Source organism: Alosa alosa, chromosome 19 (genome assembly GCF_017589495.1).
Source record: "Alosa alosa isolate M-15738 ecotype Scorff River chromosome 19, AALO_Geno_1.1, whole genome shotgun sequence".
Lineage (NCBI taxonomy): Eukaryota > Metazoa > Chordata > Actinopteri > Clupeiformes > Clupeidae > Alosa > Alosa alosa.
Genome location: NC_063207.1, coordinates 16,476,861 through 16,500,456, shown reverse-complemented (window position 1 = coordinate 16,500,456; position 23,596 = coordinate 16,476,861). Strand labels below are relative to the sequence as shown.

Genomic DNA, 23,596 nt, shown 5'->3' with positions numbered 1-23,596 from the left:
TTCTCTCTCCCAATGACACCATCTCTCCTTATTTCTTTCCCTCCAAAAATCTCTGTTCTTTTAACTTTTTGGTTATTCTCTAATAAACTAAACTACTTTAAACCGTATATGTTGTAAAGACCTGATCTTAACACCGTCCAACTTCTAACATTAATATGAGCTGGTGCTGCTAGAAGGCTTGTAAGTGAGTACAGCTAGCTACATTCTCTTAACAGAACCTCACACTCACTCCCCTATCACCCTCTGTGTCATCAGGCCCTGCAGTTCCAGCGCTCCCTGGACGACATGGAGGAGTGGCTGAGCTCCGTTGAGAAGGACGTCTCCAGCAAGGACTGCGGGACCGACCTGGCGTCTGTCAGCCGGCTACTGAAGGCCCTGCATGATCTGGAGGAAGTGGTGGACGGCCACCGGGAGCGGCTCAAGGCACTGGTAGACACCTCCAAGGACTTCTCTGCCCAAGGCAACTTCCTGGCCAAGGAAATCCAGCAGAGAGTCCAAGGAGCAGTCAACAGGTAACATGAATTTATCCATCAAGTGAATTTATTAGCAATGCAAGGATCCAAATCCTTTATTGACTTAAAGGCCCATACTGTTAATCTATTACACAGCAACTGCTGAACGGCTTATAGACCCTTTCAAATGCATGAACAAACATGTGCGTTCCTAAGGCATTTCCGGTGGCACAGAAAACAACATTGAGCTAATGGTAACTCCGGGACAAACGACAACAACAAAAAAGTTTTAAAGTTGACATTTTAAAGAGCAATACATTAAAGTGTGATTTTTTTTTTTCATTTCAAAGTATCCTAATTGGTTTTGACGTTTCAACCGGAATCCCTGCAGAAACACATTGAAAGGGTCTATATTCCACAGTCTCACAGTTTCATGATCACAACTGATTTGGCGTCTTCATGTGTTGCCCAGCATATGGTACATTTGCACAGGGAAGGTTAGTGTCAGGCAGTTAGTGTAAAAGTCCTTGTCTTTCTTTGATAATTTTCAGATACAACAACCTGGCCGATCCCATGCAACTGCGAAGGGAGACCCTGGAGTCGTGGCACCTGCTGTTCCAGTTCAACCGCGATGTGGAGGACGAGCTGGCCTGGATTCAGGACAAGCTACCGGTAGCCTCCTCCAAAGACCTGGGCACATCACTCCAGAGCACAGAAGCCATGCTCAAAAAGCACCAGGTTAGACTGATACACTAAGCTACGTTAGAGTTAGCTGTAGGACTGCTTGATTATGGCAATAATCATAATCATGATTATTTTGGCCAATATTGAGATCACACTTATTTAACACTATCATTCAGTGATTGAAATAAATGAAAAACAAATTAAAAAGAAACTCAAGGACAAGGTTTATAACTCAAGACAAAACAAGGCCATTGTTGTAAAATGCAATGCAGCTAAATAGTCATCATGTTTTGATTATCTTGTTTACATAAATATTGGACTACTTGACTACTAATAGATAAATGTGATTGATTGCACAGCCCTAGTCGTCACACATTGTGTGTTCTCATTCACTGAAAAGAAATCAAGTGAAAAAACAATCTATGAAAATACAAATCCTTGGATGTTTACAAAATACAATCACACTCACATTCGCACGAATATGCTCCATCACAATAAGAGTTTGAAGCCGTTATTTTAAGGTAAAATAACTAAATTCGGACCCCATTACAATACCTCCTTCCCTCCCACTGCGAGTTGCTTGTTGCTATGATTCTGACCCCTGAGTTTGTAATGTGTGTGTGTCCACACCCAGGTGCTGATGCAGGAGATCATGAGTCGCACTCCGCTGGTGCAGGCTGTGCAGGAGGCGGGGCAGAACCTGGTACGCGGGCGACACTTTGCCTCCCGTGATGTCAACGAGAGACTGGACGAGCTGAAGACCCTCTTTGAGGCCTTGAAGAAGGAGTCGGAGGGCAGGGGCCTACTGCTTCAGGAGGCCTTCAAAATACAGACCTTCCTCTCTGAGGTGCACCACTACGCATTTCATACCATGGATGGGGAGTCAGGGCCCATATGTTACTGTGTGTAGATAATTACAATGTCTTTATGTCATGTGTATGTCTTTATGTTATGTATGAGTTCGAGCAGCATTATATCTAATGAACACTACTTTCCCTGTAGGCATATAGATGGTATTATGGATGTTGGTATACAGCAACAACAACATGCTTCTAGGATTCCACCTGCAGTGCAGGGTTGTGCAAAATTCGAATTGCAATTCTGCTTCCTGTTTGCTACCTCAATTGAAATGAAAGTAAAATTCAAGAATTGAATTGGAATTTAAGAGCCAGTTTCAATTCAGTTCTGGAATTTTGCACAACCCTGTTGCAGTGACACTTATTTCAGCACATTACAGACCACAGCATGTGGTTGTGTTGTTCCTGGATTGTAACATCTCTCTCTCTCTCTCTCTCTCTCTCTCTCTCTCTCTCTCTCCCCAGCTGTCTGAGCTAGAGCTGTGGATGGAGGAGCAGAAGCCAGCCCTGGAGTCCAGAGACTTTGGGAAGAGTGAGGAGGCCACAGAGGCTCTGTTGAAGAAGCTGGACGCTGTGGACCTAGAGTTCGAGAACCACCAGGGGAAGCTGACCTCGCTTCAGAAGAGAGGGGACCAGCTGAAGACCAGTGGCCATCCTAACAGGTACATTAGCCAAGATGCTATCAATTGACCCTTTCACGGTTCACGACACAAGAAAAATGTGTGCACATGTCGGGGTCAGAAAGCTTTCCATCCCATTGAATTGTGTGTGTGTGAATTGACTGAAACGTCAAGAAAAATGCCTACTTGTACTACTTTTTCACGTGATGCACACTGGGCTTGTCAACCAGATAGCCGTATATGGCGGGCCAATGAATCTCTGGCCACTTGCTAACATCATCTACCCATTCTGTTATCAGCTCAGGATCAGGCAGACAATCGCCATTAGCTAAGACTAATTTATTAAGGTACGGTTTGTGGTCCTGGGGTAACAATGACATTAGCTGGTCTATTAGCTGCTCCACTTTTCTGACCCCATGCTGCGCGTGCCGTGCATCCAACCTAAACTTTACAAACATTGAAGGGGTCTATAAAGGTTAGAGTGTAGATGAAACTAATATTTTCTCCAACTGGGGTGCTGACCTGCATTGCCATTATTCAGAGATAATATTTGTTTAATCTCTACAGTTAAATAATGCTCTATGATTTCATTGAACATTGAACAATATAGAGGTTACATATAAATGTTAAAATAAGGAAAACAAAATCTTACACCTTTATTATTCTCTCCATCCAGTTTATTATTGTTATATGTCCTGCATCTTTTGGTCAAATAAGCAACATTTATTCCCTTTAATGTAGTCTCAGTAACAAGATATGATGGGCAGGTATAAGTGTACGTTCCCTCTGCAGCCCGCTAGTGAGTAAGGGTCTAGCGGATGTGGTGGAGCAGTTCAAGGCCCTGCGGCAGCTGTCTGCGACCCGCCGGACTGCCCTCCAGGACCAGCTGCACCTGTACGTGTTTGAGAGGGAAGCTCAAGAGCTGCAGGCCTGGTTCCACACGCGCATCGCCCAGGCCCAGTTACAAGACTTCGGACAAGACCTTGAGGATGTGGAGGTATACTTTCAGATAGGGGTGTAATGTAACACAAAAATCACGGTTCAGTGTGTACCTCGGTTTTGATGTCACGGTTCAGTTAATTTTCGGTACAGTACGCCTGTAGGTACTGCTAACCTAAAATTCACTGACAATAATTTTGTTGCACGGTGGGAATAGTATTTTGAAAAGGTGTCAAATGTTTTGACGTTAATTGACTAAACTGACATATGGTCCACTATTCTTGTTTGTGTGGAAACTCAAAATTATTTGTTTTTGTGTTTGTGTGTGTGTGCGTGTGTGTGCGTGTTGGGCAAGTTCATCTCAAGTCTTCATAGTAGCTCTGAGGATGTTTTTAAGATCTGTATAAATAAAAAATGGTAAATAAATGGTGCCACTGAAATATGTAATGTTAACTGATGAAAGAAGTTTAGATTATTAAATTTGTCTGTCAGAGCACGGAAATAGTTACATTTTGATAAGTGGTATTGAGGGCTCATTCCTTCTAATCAAATCTACAATTAGGCCTTACGACATATCTACAGCTGTGCATATGTGTAGACATATCTGCATAAGCTGAAGATAATGGAACAAGAAAAAGGTTTCAAGGCGATGTTATTGTCCTCTCCTCCCTGCAGGTCCTTCAGAAGAAGTTTGAGGACTTCTCGGGGGAGGTGGCCTCCCTGGGTCAGCACAAGCTGGGCAGCGTCCAGCAGCTGGGCCAGAAGGTGAGCTCCAGTGGGGCCCAGCTCAGGGAGAAGACTCTGCAGCAGCTGTGGGATGAGCTCAACCAGGCCGTCAAGACCCGTGCAGAGGTGAGGGCGCTGAGGGTCATGGGGGGGTCACGGGAAGGTCAACCATAGTAGTGACTCACCAGGTAATGATTTGGTATTAAAACAATTTCAGGTGATGGTTATGATTATAGTTAATCACTGAGAGTAAAAGTCAGTTGATCACCAGTGAGTAAATATTTTAATATTTTTGTGCTGATCATCTGTTCACTGGTCTGATAAGTCACCTGAAATTTTGTAAAAATTCTGACTATGTTAAATTTACAATTTTATGGTGTCTTGTGTCTAATTGTGCCTTTAGCATTGTATTGATGATGTTTTTATCATGGGGTCAAAGATGAATCTGCGGGGATGTAGGCAACAAACTATTTCATTTCACTGCAAAAAAATCACAACTTCATCTATCTTTGCCCTGTGCCTGCTTATTCTCAATGGAATGTGCAGACGCTGCACAATTTAAACAGTTAGACACAATTACTCAGTGACCAGTCATGAGCAGTTGAATAGCACCATATTAATGACTCATCTCTGACAGAATCTACACTCCGCGCGTGAAGTGCACCAGTTTGACAGCGACGTGGATGAGCTGAAGAGCTGGATGAGTGAGAAGGAGGCGGGCCTGGACTCTGAGGAGCAGAACCACAACCTGCTGAGTGTTCAGGCGCTGATCCGCCAACTTGAGGGTTTGGAGGTAAGATTAGATGATGCCCTCAAATGGTATCGTATAGTGTTTGTCCACACTATAGCTTTTTTGTATATAGTATGGTGTATGTCCACATCAGTCAGAGGCTACATTCATTGTTTTGCACGATTGCAAAAATACACACCAATAAAGTATTTTTGATAAAAAATATGAAGCCATGTTCTTCAACAAAATAAATACTATTTTGTATTTGAAATACTGATGTTTTTGTAGTTTATCATTGTCAAAGGGTCCAAATGCTCTTGGATGCTCTCATGGATGGTATCATCAGGGTCAGGTTGGATAGATTATCTTTTTTGTTTTATAATTATCATGATCAGTATAACATTTCTATAGAGTTTCTCATTGTTTTGTAAGCATTCAAATTAGTTATTTTACATTGGTCACAATGATGTGGCTATTCTAAATAGGCCTACATCATAGTTTGACCCACACAGCACACAAGACACACACATCTGATTGAATTTCACTTAGTTTTATGAGCATAACTGAACTAAAAAGCGTACTCATCTAAAGCCAATGTTTTAAGAAATACTGTCTACTAAAACAACGTTTCAGTAAGGCGGAGTTAGAGGGAAGTGAAGGTTACAGTATGGCAGCAGCGCGCCCTGAAGCGCGTCTCGTAGTAGATCCTCACACGGAACACCTTGTCCAGGAGGGCACACGGGCACGGCAGTGCCAATTATGGTCAGCATGAACAAGAGAGTGGCTGTAAATCCTACAGTGCAAATCAACGGCTTCAAATGCGCTGATAATCTCCTCTTTGGTGGTGTCTTATCAAGCACCTGTAAAGCGACATAACAGTCACAACCCATTCCAATTCGCAAGTCACCATTCATCATTCAGCATTTTTAACACAGGACTAGGTTAATTTTTACTGCGATTGGCCTATTAGTGGCGGAGAATTTAATTGGGATTAAATTTGTATTCACACTTTACAATTTGAGGTGGTTAGGCTATAGGCTACTGCTGATAAAATTATTAAAAAAACTAACTTACAATTCCCGAGGCCTCGGGTGGTGTTTCCTGAGGTGGTCTGTCTTGACATAGGCTCAGTTCTTCTAAAAAACTAGGCTGTCTGGTGGATTTACGAGGAAATTGGGGTTTTGAGAAACGCCATGTCTGACATGTTCCGAAAGATGTTACGATATCCTGCGTTGATTGTATTGCTTCGGTAACCTCGACCTTTAATTTTGTCTCTCTCTCATTCCACTCTTTGACAAACTCCGAGCGCTCTTGCATGGCCGAGTTCAGTTCTTCGAGAGCAGCATCTCTCTGCCTTATGTCTTCCAACTTTTGCTGAACGCAGTTTTGTCCGAGTGCATTTTGGTACTCAAGTGTGCTTGCACAACTACTGAGATTTTGAATTTGCTCCTTGTCTGTCACTCTTATACGTCTGAGGATTGACAGTTCTCCAAGACGAGATTCTAACTCGTCTTTGAGGTCAGAATTGTTCGTCTCCAATGCCTTCTGTTGAGACTGTAATCTACTGAGATTTTCGGTGCCTTTTTCTAAAGCACAACGCATCTTATTCAGATCCTCGTGTTTAAGATCAATCTCTTGAAGTTGTGGTGACAGTCTTCGGATTGCCAATTTCAAATTCAGGTTATCACGACAAAGAGTGCGATTCCGTTCTGCCGCTGCGTCGTGGGCCTTTTGAAGTTCTGCGCTCTCCATCTGTAGTCTCTTGGCGGAGAGCTGGAGAGGTGCCATGCCAGCCTTATCAGTGTCACTCAGCATTGTAGAATAGACTTAATCCTCAATAAACGTAGATTAATGAAACTGTGTAAAACATATGGCTTTGCTTCGACAACTAGTTTTCCGTTGGTGTTCCATCGAAGCGGACCGCCCCCGCTCAGGGATGCGGTAATGATTTGCTTGTCGGTCCTCGCTTCTTGTAAAATCAAAACCTAGCCTACACTAAAAAATATTGAAAAGAATGAAAGAACAACATTAGATCTGGGAGGTCATTGTGACGTTATAATCCGAGTTACCGCAAAACAAAGAGCAAACAAAATTCTATGAACGTCATGTGCAACTATGAGTTTTTCATAGCTTTCATTGTCAATAAGCACTTGACATTTATCATATTTATTGAAATGACATGTAACTATTTTGAATTTGTTATATGGAGGTATATATATATATATATATATATATTGTAATGGGGTGTGTAAAATAATTAGTGGGTTTGTGTAAAATAATTAGCAAACATATCATTCCATTTACAAAAAAATGACGGGTTGACAACAATATTGGATGACCATTATCTTCGGGGCCTTGGATGGCAATGACCTGATTCTATGATTAAAATCATTTCATGGGTTCAGGAAAACTTCCAATAATTAGTGTCGAACACAGTTTGTCACTCCATCCACAAATGCTGGTTAAAAGTCTTAATATGCCAAAAAGAAACCATATTTAGACATGTAAGATAGGCCATGGCAAAGACGAAAACTGTGCTGTGGTTAGACCAATTACATTTTAAAATTATTTTTGGAAATCATAGACTTCGCCTCCTCCAGGCTAAAGAGGAGAGGAACCACCCCACCCAACGTATCAGTGCACAGTTCAAAAGCATCTATGATGGTATGGGACTGCATTAGTGCCTATATGTCATGGGCAGCTTGCACATAGAAAAGGCACAGCTAATGCTAAAAGGTTTTGAGCAACATAGGCTACCATTTAGACAGTGTCTTTTTCAGGAAGGGTATTGAATATTTCAGGAAAACAATACCAAACTGCATTCTGCACATATTCCCACACTATGGCAGCCCAGAAATCTAGACGCACCCTAGCGGCAGCAAATTTAATTTAGCTATAACACTATAGCTCCAAACAAAGCAGAAGAGTCTGGGTGCTAAAATAGCCGGCCTGCTGTCCAGACCCATCACATTTGTTGTGAACAGAAAAACACAGCAAAGATGATCAAATATTTCAGTCAAGAATGGATCCATTTTTCATTCTTAAAACTCCAGCAACTGGTCTCCTCATCAGTGTCCAAATGTTAAGAGACTGTTGTTAAAACATGAGGTGATTATGTAGCCTCTGTCCCCTGTCCCACCTTTTTACAAATGTGTTGCTGGCATCAGATTAGGAATGAGCAATCATTTTCCAAATAACAATACAATTATATTGTGCATATTAAACAATAAAAAATATGTTGCACTAATCTCAATAAAATATAGGGATTACATGTCTTTTGAAAATCATATCGTTCTGTTTTTATTTACATTTATACAGTGTTCCAACTTTTTTGGACATAAACAATGTTAACATCAATTTGTGAAAATAGTGAATATCTCTGGGAGATGTAGATGTAGCACCATAGGACAGCTTATCACTAATGATTGATAAACAAGTACACTTACAAACTTGCACTTCACTACATGTGATTTTTATACACCTCATGTTTGGAGTTCCATATACTCTTCAGAGTATGAATTCATTTCAAGGTCAGCTTCACCCGTGCCGAATTTCTCCTTACCTTTCAGCCTCACTACTTAACCGTTATCACTCTCCTCATCCTTTTTTCTTCTACTTCCTCTCCTCACACATCTTTACATCAAAACCTCTCTTCCTTTTTCCTTCCTTCTCTATCCCCCCTCCCATTTTTCTTTCTCTCTCTCTCTATCTCTCTCTCTCTTTCTCTTTACAATCACCCTTTAATTTATCCTCACTCCTGCCCTTCTCCAAAGCAACTTACATACAAGGTACAATGCAAGCACAAATAGCCTATCATTGAATAAAAAACTGCCATGAAAAAGATGTAATTTCTTTAACATGTCTCCCTCCCTCTCTCCCCTTGGTCAGAGAGACCTGCTGGTGATTGAGGAGGAGGTGCAGCGTCGGCAGGAGGAGGGTGCGGACCTGGTGCGCCGGCTGCCGCAGGTGGGGGAGAATGTGCGGGAGCGGCTGCATGAGGTGACCCTTTGCTGGGGGAGCCTGCAGGCCAAGGCCAGCCAGCGGCGCCAGAGGCTACGGCAGGCGGAGGCCGTCCAGAGATACCTTGCCGACTGGAGGCAGCTAGTAATGCGTGTGCCCCCTTCAGTCTCATCAAATGCAGACTCGGGATCAAGCCAAAGCCACTCTGATGTTTCATCCACACAGAGTGCCTGTTGTATACTGGATATCTTGAGAAGTTTGTAGTAGCAATTTGAACATGGCAGTGCTTTGCCTAAGGTTTAATTAGTAGGTTTCAGCTTGGTATGATGCTATCTCCTTTGGAATATGTCTCTATAATCTCTAAGCAAGACGCAGTCTTGTGGGATAAAAATATAAGAGTGATGATCCTGAAAATGTAAAAGCAAATGGCATAATACAGCTGAAATGTGACAATGACTGTGCGCTACAATCATATCTCTTCCTGGTCATGCTAATGTGTTTCTCTTTTGAAAATGCCATGTTTAAAAATCTTACCGCAATTTCAAATGCCATTAGCTTTCGGCACAGCTGGAGTGCTATCTGGATACTAATTAGCTGCTGTTACAGGACGTGGATGAGGGAGACCCTGTCCCTGGTGAGAGGGGAGGGGGTGGGAAGTGAGCCGGGAGACCTGGAGCAGCTGATCAAAAGGCATGAGGAGTACCGCACTCAAATTGACAGACAGCTGGATCAATCAGAGGCTGTCAAAAATGAGGGGCGGAGTCTCATACGGGAAGGATTCATGTGCCAAGAGGTTAGTATTGTGGCCAATATCTCTGTGTGTGTGTGTGTGTGTGTGTGCATGTTGAAAAACTACATCTTTGAGAGAGTTTTTCACATCTTATGTTGGTATTCTTAAGGCTAATTTATGGTCCAAGTGTCGATTAACAAAATATGTCGTAAGAGACAACATTTGTGTCTGCTATAGGGTGCATGTTGTATGTAGAGCTTGTTGCGTACATCAAAAAATATGAAACTATGCAGACATTGTCACAGTGTGTGTCTGTTTACCATAGAACTTAGGAGATGTTCTATTTGACAGTGTGTTGCTCGTGCAGGACTGAAAGCCTACAGTGCCATGACATCTGTCGACAACAATATTTTTTGTTGAGAGACAGTTGTCGCTTGGACCATTAATTGGCATTTAGAGGTGTTTGTAACTGTGTGTGTGTGTGTGTGTGTGTGTGTGTGTGTGTGTGTGTGTGTGTGTGTGTGTGTGTGTGTGTGTGTGTGTGTGTGTGTGTGTGTACGTATGTGTGTGTGTGTGTGTGTGTGTGCTAGCTGGAGGAGCGCGTGGTCGAGCTGCAGGAGCTGGAGCAGACTCTGCAGGAGAGCTGGGAGGAGCAGCAGCAGCTGTTGGCCTATCAGCAGGAGCTGCAGCAGCTGCAGAGGGAGCTTGAGCAGGCCGAGCGCTGGCTCAGCGCCCATGAGGGCGGCCTCAAGGCCCACAGCTACGGGGTAGGAGCACCAACAAATACACAGATGCAGATACACACACACACACACACACACACACACACACACACACACACACACACACACACACATATACAGTATGCATACAGATGCATATACATGCATACATACACAGATACACAGAAGCAACACACACACATAAAACAGATACAAAGCACACACACACACACACACACACACACACACACACACACACACACACACAGGGCTCAATCACATGCACAACCAGTACTAAACAGGTGTATAGCTGCAGCAGTGACAACTAGTAGGTTTCCAAACTCACAGTCCAACAACCAGCTTGGCAGCAGCTTTAGGATGTATCAGAACTAACTTTCAGTATGTCTGATAGTCAAAGTGTGGTTTGACTTTCACCTGCCCCAGTGATTGCCATTGTTCAGAGTGATCTAGGGTTTAGATGTGGAGGTTCACACTTTGCTCTGTCTCCCAGGACTCTGTGTCAGATGTATTGGAGTTGCTGAAGAAGCAGGAGGACCTGGAGGCCATGATTGAGGCCCAGAATGAGAGATTCAACGCCTTAAAAGAGAGAAAGCTGCAGGTCAGGAAAAAAACAACCTTTCCAGCGTGTGGACCATGGGGTTGATGGAACAACAATAACAAAAAATGATTTCTAAAAAAAATAAGGCATTGTCGTATTTGATTTTCTTTCAGATTGAGCTTAGAATTGGCGAGTCCAAAAAGACGCCTGTGCGAGTTTCTTCGCTGAAACACAAGACGGCGGACCTCACTCTGACTCCGACTCCGAGCGCCCGGACCACCGTGCCTTCTGTGCTCAGGAGCAGCAGCAAGGGTAAAAGTGATCCCCCAGCCTCTGCCTCCATCCCCACAGCACATTTCCTGAGTAAGGCCCCTCCTAAGAGTCCCTCGCTGGCCTCCTCCAGCACGCCAGCTTCACTTTCTCGATCTCCACTAAGGTCCACCTCGCCCGAGTCCAGACGATCGGCAACGTTGTTGGAGAAATACTCAGAGTCTACCAGCTTTACAGAAAAGCAGCCCTCTGGTAGTCCCACATCCGTATCTGAGATACGGTATCCATCCCGGATTTCTTCCCGTGAGCGGGAGCTATCTTCAGGTGTTACTCCTGGAGAGAGGCCACCCCTCGCCCCAAAGCCAAGGCTATCCAGCCAGAACCTGAAATCAGTGCCCTCTGAGCAGCAGAGGCTAGATGCAGACCCCCCCAAACCAGCCCCTAGGTCCTCTGAGTCGCCAGTCTCAAATGAACCATCCCCACAATCCTCTCAGAATACAGACCACTCTGGGCTTGCTACTGCTGAGCCTTCCAGGTCTGAGGAAACGCCTGAACTGGCTTCACAAGCCTCTAAGTCTCCCGACCATCTTGAATGCTCCATTGACCTTGACGAGGCTCCACTGCAACATGCTGAGCCAGTTGCTGCCCGTCCGGAGTCTCCATGTCCTCCGGAACCAGCCCCTGCTTCCCCAGACCCTGAGCTGGCGGTGGTGTCGTCTGGCTCTGATTCACTTTCTTCATCCCAAGAGCTACTGTCCACTTCACCGGACTCATCTCCGAGACTGGAGGACCTACCAGAGGACGCTGCCAAGTCCAAGCCGAAGCCTGCTCCTCGAAAACAGGTCGGTATTTCACACAGTTCACACCTTCCATACAAAGTTTCACTACCACATAAACAGCTGTAGGAACACTATTGAACACACTCTCTTTCTTGATGACACACAATCACACACACACACACACACACACACACACACACACACACACACGCACGCACACACAAATGTGTACATGTGTACACGCACACTATGCTAGACATTGAATGATCTGATGGATGAGTGTGTTTCTACACACAGCCAAACAGAGATTCCGCTGTACGTATGGAAGGAATGTTGGAAATTAGACTGAAACATGGAGGAACCAAAGTAAGATTTTATCTACTCTTAACAAATTACTCTTCTCTCTATCTCTCTGTGTCTCTCTCCCAAGAAATAATCATTCCCCATCAAGAGAGTGTGGTGTAAATCCATTGTGTGTGTGTGTGTGTGTGTGTGTGTGTGTCTGTGTCAGGGTGTAGACAATTGGGAGGCCGTGTATGCTGTTCTGGAGGGGCAGACTCTGAACTTGTTCAAAGACCAGGATGCTTCTGAAGAGGTGACACTGACTCACACTCTCTCTCTCTCACACACACACACTTACTCACTCACGCACACACACACACACACACACACACACACACACACACACACACACACAGAGAGGTGGACACAGCCTCACCATAAGCTCAAGCACAATTTCTTTTGTGTGATTACAGAATGTACAGAACACACGATTTCCTCCTATTGGTTTAAAAAATGCCATATGTAAAGACAACCCTTATTACCGAAGAAAGGAGCACACCTTCAAAATAATGTAAGTTTGCACCTAGCCAATGCATTCCTGTAGTACAAAATATACATGCCATTAGTACATGTATATACATAATGTTATACATAATTACATCTACTTGCACATTTGAAATGACTGATTACTTATTTAATTGACTAGATATCAGTTTTTGTTTGTAATTTAAGCTCAATCTACAGTGCATCCTCCCTACACCTGCACACATCGGAAGACATGATAAATATTCTTAAAATAATGATCAATTAAAAGTATTTTGAGGTTAACTCATTTGTTCACTTTTCATTTTTTAATTTATATTTCAATTATTTAATTATCATTCATGGATTTATTATGCTTTTTGTTTACTCAGTTTCATGAATGGTTTGAGGTCAGTTAAGTTAAACGCTTTCTGTCACACACTCTCCTCCTCTACTCCCCCCCCCTCTCTCTGTCTCTCTCTCTCTGTCTGTCTCTCTCTCTCTGTCTGTCTCTCTCTCTCTGTCTCTTTCTCTCATTGCAGATTGGAAGACGGAAGTCATTACATGCTCTCTGCTGAGAGCGATGACCAACGGAAAGTGTGGGCCCAGGAACTCAAGGAGAGCATCTCACCCACTACCTCTCAGGAGCATTATGGGTAAAAAAAAATACACATGAAGTAATAAAGTGCTCCGCTCTTCATTCTCCTGCTTCATGATGGCATGGGGCCCCAGCCTCACATAAGCTTATGGTCTCCAAAGAAAGTGCTGTAATGGAGTTGAACAAAAACACCTGCACATCCAACCTCAGAGCCTCACAGCCTCAATCTCCCCATCTCTTTATCATTTGTAGGAAAAATTTATCACTTCAGCAGAGGGAGGTTGCCGAGGCGAGCGCCACAACACAAGCTGATCCAGACACTGTTGACACAGACAGGCCAAACGCTCTGGCCAATCAAGCACAAGGTACTGAGACAGAGTTTTACACACACACACGCACACACAAACAAAGACACACACACACACACACACACACACACACACACACATACCCACACTGTATATTTATGTGCATGCAGAACATACATGCACTAGTTGTAAAGCTGCCCCTGCATATTTGAAACATCCGTCTGTTTCGTAGCTGAGAATGGACAGATGGCCAGAGAGCCGCCACCAAAGCCCCCCCACACCTACTACAATGTACACCGCTATCATGATGATACCAAAGATATGGGTAAGCTCATCGGCACTCAGTCTTCAAGATGAGCAATGAATCATTGTTGTTTCCAAACTCATAATAGCCTTGGACATTGCTTCAAACACAATCCTCGTTACATAATTATTTTCAGGATTACTTGGACTGTTCACAAAGTGATGGCTTCAGGTGTGCTCTATGCAATCCCTCAGCCTTGTGTGTGTGTGTGTGTGTGTGTGTGTGTGTGTGTGTGTGTGTGTGTGTGTGTGTGTGTGTGTGCATCCACATGAGCAAGCTTTTGCATTGTGCTGAGTTGCATATGTTTTCATGTGTTTGTTACAGGGGATCCTCCAAAGAGCACACTGTCCAGGAACACTCCTCCCTCCGTCCCACCCCCTCAGCCCCCCACAGACACAAGCGGAAAGGACAAAACGAAAAACAAGAGCGTCTTCAAGAAACTCTTTAAGAAATGATCCGCCACAAGAGGGCGACAGGCATCCACGCAGCCCACAGTCGCTCATCACTGGCACTTAGTTTAAAACCGCAATAGTTAGGCTAACTGTGATGGTTTCCGGTTCCCTTTGTTATAATTTTCAGAAAGAGTGTTTAAAATACTACATCTGGCCTGAATAAAATATGACCGGATTTTAAAACAGTGATTTTCAAAAGAAGCTGGGTGATTCGTTTTTTCAATCAAATGATCGAGCGCATGTTTACATGGAAACATATTTCAAAATGTATTTATTTTATCATCAAAATCTTGAAAAGAATAGAAACGATATGGTGTGATCACAGCCTATATTTGTGGGTATATGCTTTTTAGGTGAAATATTTTGCTATCGTTTTATTTTTCGAACTGCGAACTGTTTTCAAATCAGTTTTAAATTAAATGAATAAATCAACAAATATTGAAAACGTGAGATTCTGATACATATTCCATGATCTGATCCATATAATGTTGTCTATTCGGCCAAAAGTGTGGTTTCTCTGACCATATGGGAAGTTGTGTGGCCTTATCACCGCAGATGGACAATTGCATTTTTTCGTTCCTTTCTTGGCGTGTCTTATGTTTAATATTATAAACGCAGGTGCAGAATCTATGCTGGTTCGTTTTAATCATTGATTTGGTCACAAAATATAAAAATATAAATCATTATCAACAACCGCTGTGTTTATTTGGTCATGTATGAGGATGTCACAATTTTAGTACATTCTGGATTAGACGTTTACTACCACCAATATGTGCGTAAAATGTACATTTTAATCCAAATGGATCTCCATCAAATACGTGGACATAGGTGCAGGCTTTTCATATTTCACAAGCAAGTTGTAGGCTAAAAGGATACTGTCATTATGTAGAAAACAATATTTTTCTACACGAAGCTCAGTAATCGATAATTGTGCCATTTCACATTAAGCAAGTTTGTCATTACTAACCCTAAATATTTAAACCGCCTCGGTCGTCAGCGGTATTCCCGGAGACGTGTACTGGTGACGTCACTGACATATGCTGGTTTAAACTGTCTCAACTTTTAAATGAGATTTCATAAATCACTATATAATATGCATTATATGGTAGCCTATACATTCATGTTAAACACAACTTTGATGACAATAGATTGGCCTACACATTTCTATTCTGGGGTATCCGAGAAGTGTCACGTGCGAGGCCCGAGAACTAATTGGGTCTAGATGTTTACAGTCATGTCAAGAAGAGCCTACCACCCTAGCAGGAAGTTAGCAGACGAAGGTGTAAAATTAGAGGTGCACTGTGCATTGTTTTCCCCTGTATATCTTCCATAATATAAACTAAGACCCTTTGATTCCTAGCCTACTATAAGTCAGACAGGTAATTTTGCCGTTGACAGGAGCTGTAGACTTGGGACTCATCCTATTCCTAAGTTATCATGGCACTATGTGGTCTTCCCCTGAAAAATGTAATCACTTAGGCCTAATAGGCAATGCCAAAGTGGAATGCTAAAGTGCCCTTCCATTGATAGACGCGCTCGTAGCAGTTTTGTTCTGTTAAGTGCAAGCTGATCACACTGGCAGACTATAATTTTGTGCATAGAGCTAGGGGGCGCTAGAGACCATACAAATTCTTGAGAGAGCGTGAGTTCAAAAGTTCACCATTGGACGAGAGTTTTTTTGTCAGACAGAAATTGCCAGCAACCCTTTTTAGTTAGTCTAGAAATATCTTGCGTCAGTAATGGTTCCAATTAACATCTATCGGTGTAGCCAACTGTACTATTTAATTGAACGGTAGTGCTAATCAAAGTTCGATTTCCAGTAAACTAAGTGGCCTTTGCTATTTTGTAGTAGCCTACATTGCAGGTTATCAGGCCTTTGCATTGTTTAGGGTTACCCTCAACAGCTTCGCTGAAATTATCTACTAAGTAGGCTTGGTTAGGTTGTCTGAAATAATAAATACAACTGATAGGACATGTCAAGAGTCAAATGTTTCTTTACATTTTCCCTCTTATTGTTACACACGATAATTAGTCATACATAAATAATTTGGTAAACAGTTTTACGTTTAGGCCTACATCATTAACTTAATTACAAACAAACGCATGTAATAGGCTTTATTCACTGCTAGACGTCGTTCAGGATTAAACGTCGTTAACTCGGTTAAATTGTATTCCAAATTGTCTAAAGTTGGTAGTCCTATAACACAAATATTTGTGAAGAAAAATGTGTTAACCATTTTCAGAGTGATTTTTTCCGCATTCCCCGATGCTCTTGAAACATTATGGAAGTTGAAAGGCCTAATGTATTCGGAGTTCTGTGTGAACTCATCTGATTCATCTGACCTTGAGGGCTGCGCTGGTTTGGTCTATAGCCTACTTTAAATTTGTATTGTTATTATTGTTGGTTGTGGTGCGTCATTGAGTATATTTTTATAGGGTCACCTAACCTAAAACATTTTTGTTTCTGTTGCTACACTTGGACTACAAACGAGCCACACGTTTTCTCTTTGTTCTAAGATACATAAACCAAACTGGTCACTCGAAGAGCGCAGACCTCTGCCAGGGTCAGGTGTCCTATCTCGCAAAGTGAAAAATAAATCCTGAACGCTATAGCCAAGATCTTTCTCAACCGTCTATAGCCATATCCTGTCCGTGAGTTCTGCCTACCCTATTCCCACTGCCGTCTGCCACTGTGCTCTCTTCCACCTCGTCTTGTGAAAATATTCCGATACCGAGCTGACAAACAAAAGAAACGAACCTTAAACGCACTAAAATATTTATTCAGACATAATCTAATATGAACTAAAATAATATGTTCTTCAAGAAAATGTTATCAGCCTCTAGTAGCCTACGGTAGCGTATTTATAAAGTCACGTTTAACAAAGGCCATATTAAGTCACTGACATTAGGACAGGAGAGATCAGAGAGTCGGGTTTTATGGTTGTTTTCTTTTCTGCCATAGATTTAGCTTAACGCTCAAATGTAATAACTTTTATACCAATCCTCAACGTTTAATTGAATTGAACAGTTCAGTCCTGGAGCAAGCTGACGAGTGCGCCAGTCTTGCAAAAGAACATAAAATGAGTAGACTGATTGATGTCTATAATGGAGCCTCCGGTTTGTATCTGCAGTTCTCCATCCAAGTCTGTGACAGATCGCGTCCACAAATGTGTGAAGAGGAGCTGGTGAAATGGCTACCGCCAGAGGGCGATCCAATTATACACTTTGGAATTAAGACCACTATGTGGGCTCCCTGCCTGTATAGCTTATCGCAGGCGACATAGCCTATCCCTTAAAGGTGAACAATTACTGTTTATGTAAGTGATATGTTTACAAACAATTTGTTATGAGTGGGCTACCGAACACCCCCGGTAGCAGTAAAACCAATAAATGTAGGCTACTTTTGGCCACGCTTTTGTTTGGATTTTTTTTTTACAGTAGCCTATAGAATAGGCTTACCTATTTTATGGGGATCGCGCGTTTGAGCTACTGTTTGCATAAACATTCTATTCACATTCATGAAAACACATGCCATATTTCTGTCTTTATTTATCATTTGCAAATTAGACTATGTCATGCCATTTCAATACCGACAAAATTGAAAAACTTTAAATCACATTTTATAAAATAGTGGCTTAATGCAAAATGTAGGGGACAAAACTCAAAAGTATCCTGTGGTATACATATTGGGAAATAATGCCTGTATGCCACAAGACAACATCACCGTATTCCCAATTAGCAGTGTGATGTGAGAATCCTTAAAATATTAGCTACATCTGTTCATTATAGGCTGTATAGCATATCATTGGTTACTTCATAAAATCCTCATAGCAATAAGTTATAGTTGAAAAGTTGAGTTACCTCATTAGGAGGTTATTTGACATTGTCGTTGTCAACCAATTGTGGTGTTTTTCGGGCAAATTAGGGCTCTTGATATAGCCTGTATTACGATGTCGAGACTGGAAAGAAATGTTATGCTACTCCAGGGTTAAAACAGTTGTAATGACAGCATTCTAATGAATGATCATAGGCCTATATCTCCGTCCCTTCATCTATCCATCCATCTGTCCATCCGTTCGTTTGTTCGTTCGTTCGTTCGTTCATTCATTCATTCATTCCTTTGTTCATTCATTCATTGCCAAGTATTTTTCGTTCAGTTGTCCTATATAAAGAAATGTACTTTCTTGAGCGTGGGGGTGACTTGAGAAAAGGTGCACTTTTCTGATTTATACAAAAGGTCAAAGACAAATATATGTGTTGTTTATTTCTGCAAACATGCAAAGCTCGAAGACAGCGCTGGCAGCTAACGATTCACATTAAGTGATGCTGCAAGGTCTCTACTTTAAAGTATCACGTTGTTGGTAAGGGTTTACGCACCATGCAGAAGGCGCTGGGTCTCCAGAAAAAACGCTTTACACCGAGACTCGCTTATCACATCACCAAGTTCTAGGCATGATTCAGTGAACTGGGCTGCTACACACGTCTTTTATTACCAAGTAAAATGTTCACATGCCCCTGGCGCAATGAGCAATATCGATCAATATCGATATCGAGACATAACAAGATTTGGAAGTCCATTTACAAGTGCCTTTAGTTACTATCGTCAACTTTTCACATAGGCCTAGTACTTGGTAATCATATCGAATGGCCTAGGTTAAGATAAACACAGGACAACAACAGTGACAATATATGGCATAATATGTTCTGAAAAGTTAAAACTATTTTAATATCAAATGTTAGCGGGGTCATTTGACCACAACGCAACAACGCAAACATAAAATAATCACCCGCAGACTTGCGTAACCTATATATAATGCTCTCTAACAGGCTTATCACAAGTGTATTTGCTGGACTATAAACAGTGACGTTTCTTTCTTCCCCTGAGCGCTTTTTGTGCCATGATCAAAGCGCAACATATCCGAATAAGGAAGCAGGCGCATCAATGTGGAGTCACAGGGATTCCACTAAGGTTTGTTTATTTGTTTGTTTGTTTGCATCTGCGTGTGTGTGTGTGTGTTTGTGTGTGTGTGTGTGTGTGAGAGAGAGACAGAGAGAAAGCTGTGTGTTGGAGCGTTGGTGCATGTGTGCGCCTGCGTGTGTTGCGTTGTTTAGTCAGACAGACCTCTGTGATGCTGTTACTGCCGGCAAACATCCACCTCTCGCGCCATCGCTCTCTATCATAAGACATCAAACAAACACGGCGGTTCAATTGTAAGACCGTTCACCCTTCTCCATGTCATGTGTCAGGTGCTTGACATGAATACTACATGTCACCTACTATTAAAAAAATATTGGACTTCAGTTTGGTTATGTGCTCTCAGTCAATAACTTGAGGTTTAATAAAGTCCAAATAGGCCCGATGCCTGAATGAAGTCTACATGCTGAGGTTAAATCAGCAGGTAGGCCTGCATGTTAGGGCAAACAGCACCAATAAAGTAGGCCTAATATTATAATTTACTGTCAGCGTACCTGGTGCTGTATGGAGTTTAGATGGGGTGCATCTTATGTTTATTAAATAGGCACAATTTGATCGCACCTGGCCATACCTCGCTTTGCATTACGCTAGAAGAATGTAGGCTATCCCATTTTTCCCATCCCATAAAAACAATTCTGGATTGTTATTTTCAAAATCTGAAGACCCTACAGCCCTTTGTACACTATGATTAATTATTAATGTCTGGCTCGCAAAATCTATCCATATAATTCATGGGGAGGGGGGAAAACCTTATTCGTAACAAAATGACACTATTGCTAAAACTACTACTACAACTACTACTAATACCACCGCTACTACTACAAGTGATAATAATAATAATAATAATAATAATAATAATAATAATAATAATAATGTGATAAATATAGATAGATAGATAGATAGATAGATAGATAGATAGATAGATAGATAGATAGATCAGGATGCAGTCAGATCCATTAATCAGTGTACTAGAAACTTTCAGAAGGTTCCAATTAGTTATTAAATAAAATGCTGTAAAGGGCAAATGCTTTTGTTACTTTAAATATATTGTATAGATATGGATTGTTTTAGTTTATTGAAGAGGTACTAGAAACATATCCAGATCTTTCTTTCCATGTCCAATTTCAAATATTTGCAAAATATCTTACACTTAAAAGTAATGACTGTTTCAGACAGAAAATAGTACCTGTCTTCAGCAGCTACATATCTGTTTCCCTCTTGTTTTTCCCCCGCGGTTTGTAAACAAGCGTTTAAGCAGTAAGCCTGTGTTGCATCAGCAGTCTAAAACGATCAAAAGCAGTGAAATAGACTGAGGTGATGTGATCTATTTTCTTGGTTGGGATTTTTGCTCCCGAAAATGAAAACCTTTGTTGACTGGATGAGCGCATTCTGCATTGCATTGGTGGACCTTGTGTATCCTTACGCACTTGAACAACCGCTAAGAACTGCGCAATGATTGGCTGCTACGAGGGAGGACGCGTTAATACTTATGGTGCCGTGGTTGGCTGGAGTCTGAAAAAGGTTCAACCAATTTTTTCTACAGCTTAGTGTCTGTGGCTCCCGTAATTAATTGTAGCTTGCTCTTATCGATGTGTTTTTGAAGAACATGAAATAGTTATTTTTTATTATCGTTTGAGGACTCGCCAGCCTAAGACACTGAGATCCGACTGTGCCGCTGGTTGTTGCCATTTTACCTTGCGTGTGATGTTGGACATGGGAGAACGGAAAGAAGTGAAAATGATTCCTAAATCGTCGTTCAGTATAAACAGCCTGGTTCCTGAGGCTGTCCTGAGTGACAACCAGCACAGGTCAGTCCCCGAAGAAGAGGAGAAGATTCCTTCTGTGGTTCAGGAAACTAAGTCGGAGAACGTGTGCAATAAAAGTGACAATGCTCCGCACGAGTCGACTTGCACTGATGAGAAAGAAAAACAGGAAGAGAAAAAGGATAGCAAAGACGGCGAAGGAGGGAAAGACGGGGAAAAGAAAAATGGCAAGTATGAGAAACCCCCTTTTAGTTATAATGCGCTTATCATGATGGCAATCCGGCAGAGTCCGGAAAAACGCCTCACACTGAACGGTATTTACGAGTTCATCATGAAAAATTTCCCCTATTATCGGGAGAACAAGCAGGGTTGGCAGAATTCCATTAGGCACAACCTCAGTCTTAACAAATGTTTTGTGAAAGTCCCCCGGCATTATGATGACCCCGGGAAGGGAAACTACTGGATGCTTGACCCCTCGAGTGACGATGTGTTCATCGGCGGGACAACCGGCAAACTTCGTAGGAGGTCAACAACCTCCAGGGCTAAGCTAGCGTTCAAACGCGGTGCTCGCTTCACTTCCACCGGACTCACATTCATGGATAGAGCTGGGTCCTTATACTGGCCAATGTCTCCATTCCTTTCCCTTCATCATCCGAGGGCAAACAGCGCTTTGAGCTACAACGGGACGTCGTCGACTTACCCTAGTCATCCAATGTCTTACAGCACAATGTTGACTCAAAACAGTTTGGGAAACAACCACTCTTTTCCTGCCTCCAATGGCCTAAGTGTTGACAGACTTGTGAATGGGGAGATTCCGTACGCCACTCACCACCTCACCGCGGCCGCGCTAGCCGCGTCTGTGCCATGCGGCCTCTCCGTTCCATGCTCTGGGACATACTCTTTAAACCCCTGTTCCGTTAACCTGCTCGCAGGGCAAACCAGCTATTTTTTCCCCCACGTCCCCCATCCTTCCATGACCTCCCAAAGCAGCACTTCAATGACGGCCCGGACTGTGTCCTCGTCTCCTCAGACGCCCTCCTCCATCCCCTGTGAATCTTTAAGGCCTTCTCTACCCAGTTTCTCTTCAGGACTTTCCAGCGGACTTTCTGATTACTTCACGCATCAAAATCAAGGGTCAACCTCAAACCCACTTATACACTAACTAATCCTGCACAGGAGCAGACTGTAAGTGAACATTTTACACCATTTACATTGTAATATAAAATAACGAAGAAATTAAGCAAAGAGAAAGAACAAAATGCAAGCAGTCGAATTCCAGGTATTTTTTATGAATATTCTGCATTTATTTCTGTATACAAACGTCATATACATACGTCAAATGTTGGGAAGTTGTTTTATTCCTCTGTCAGCAACGTGCAATGTGACAAGAAAAAAGACGAAGATAAAATGTAGGCTTTTTTTAAAGGCAGTATAATTACATTAGAATGTGTATTGAAATAGTGACTGCAGATTTGCCTAATTTTAATATAACAAAATATCTAATATCATCACGTCACCCACCAGTCCCATGTTTGCAGTATTATCACCTACCGTGAGTGCGCTGGTGGAATATGATTTTGAAAAAAAAAATTACACACTAATTTTTATTTTGAAAATTTCAAATAAATATGTGTTCTTAAAGTGCAGATTACCCGTGCGATTCCATGGCTCTTTGTTATTTTTGTCCTTTTTATTACAGATAGGTAAATGCACTTACAATGCTTTCGTTCTTCTCAAAATACTGTTACTTTGTAGACCAAAGACTGGGTATAGAAAAAAAGAGAATTTCAGTATTCACCACACCTGACTGACCGTTTGAGAAGGGGACAAAAGGAATGAATGCCTTTAGCTTGTGTTGTGCATATTTTACTGTAGGCCTATGTGGTCACCACCAGGTCACTTTTTTTGTAATTAGTAAATTGTCAATACCTATTTGTAATTATAGGTTATCTTTGCGAACGTGTAACCCGTGTTGAGTAAATGCCTCATAAAAAATGGAGTGATTGTTGATGTCGTCTTTAAATTTCATGGTTGTGATATTGTGGTCTTATGCCCGTGTTTGTCGCTTAAACTGTTAACCGAACAAAAATAAAAGAAATAGGTCAAGTCCAGTAATCATGAATAGTTTGTCTTTCTTGTCCATTCAGAATTGCAAATGGGTAATGTGGACTCTACTGAAATACCATGTAAATTAAGATGATATAAGTTTAAATTTAAGCGACAGTTTGCGGGTAGGACCTTTAGGCCTTAGCGTTTGGCGGCATTAGATTTTCTCGTGTTTACAACTGGTCTCGTTGACCTCGGAAGCCTCCAATCTCCGATCTGCACGCTATCTTATGGTCTACATTAAGCCAATTACATCTT

At 42.1% G+C, this 23,596-nt stretch overlaps 3 protein-coding genes across 6 annotated transcripts in view; 2 read left to right on the top strand and 1 right to left on the bottom strand.

Moving 5' to 3' along the window:
• Positions 1 to 15,187, top strand: part of sptbn5 (spectrin, beta, non-erythrocytic 5) — a 55,280-nt gene extending 40,093 nt beyond the window's left edge. For 3 of the 4 annotated variants that reach the window (XM_048228087.1, XM_048228086.1, XM_048228090.1), the window contains 19 exons: positions 256 to 512; positions 1,004 to 1,190; positions 1,771 to 1,983; positions 2,459 to 2,655; positions 3,406 to 3,610; positions 4,228 to 4,404; positions 4,916 to 5,071; positions 8,897 to 9,114; positions 9,575 to 9,761; positions 10,289 to 10,465; positions 10,932 to 11,039; positions 11,153 to 12,091; positions 12,326 to 12,394; positions 12,540 to 12,623; positions 12,784 to 12,881; positions 13,375 to 13,488; positions 13,683 to 13,795; positions 13,971 to 14,063; positions 14,367 to 15,187. In XM_048228087.1, coding sequence (XP_048084044.1) covers positions 256 to 512; positions 1,004 to 1,190; positions 1,771 to 1,983; positions 2,459 to 2,655; positions 3,406 to 3,610; positions 4,228 to 4,404; positions 4,916 to 5,071; positions 8,897 to 9,114; positions 9,575 to 9,761; positions 10,289 to 10,465; positions 10,932 to 11,039; positions 11,153 to 12,091; positions 12,326 to 12,394; positions 12,540 to 12,623; positions 12,784 to 12,881; positions 13,375 to 13,488; positions 13,683 to 13,795; positions 13,971 to 14,063; positions 14,367 to 14,497 — 3,723 coding nt within the window. In that variant the 3' untranslated portion in view covers positions 14,498 to 15,187. The remainder of the gene's footprint in view (positions 1 to 255; positions 513 to 1,003; positions 1,191 to 1,770; positions 1,984 to 2,458; positions 2,656 to 3,405; positions 3,611 to 4,227; positions 4,405 to 4,915; positions 5,072 to 8,896; positions 9,115 to 9,574; positions 9,762 to 10,288; positions 10,466 to 10,931; positions 11,040 to 11,152; positions 12,092 to 12,325; positions 12,395 to 12,539; positions 12,624 to 12,783; positions 12,882 to 13,374; positions 13,489 to 13,682; positions 13,796 to 13,970; positions 14,064 to 14,366) is intronic. The other variant, XM_048228088.1, reaches the window with a different exon arrangement.
• On the bottom strand, positions 5,543 to 7,023 carry LOC125284236. The gene is made up of 2 exons (XM_048228114.1): positions 6,083 to 7,023; positions 5,543 to 5,868 (listed from the first exon to the last, which is right to left on the bottom strand). The coding sequence occupies exons 1-2, from the start codon at positions 6,821 to 6,823 to the stop codon at positions 5,638 to 5,640; spliced, it is 972 nt and encodes a 323-aa protein (XP_048084071.1). The 5' UTR covers positions 6,824 to 7,023; the 3' UTR covers positions 5,543 to 5,637.
• A 5,809-nt stretch (positions 15,188 to 20,996) lies between the features above and the next one.
• On the top strand, positions 20,997 to 23,347 carry foxg1a (forkhead box G1a). The gene has a single exon (XM_048228113.1). The coding sequence runs from the start codon at positions 21,174 to 21,176 to the stop codon at positions 22,392 to 22,394; it is 1,221 nt and encodes a 406-aa protein (XP_048084070.1). The 5' UTR covers positions 20,997 to 21,173; the 3' UTR covers positions 22,395 to 23,347.
• Positions 23,348 to 23,596: the final 249 nt, after the last annotated feature.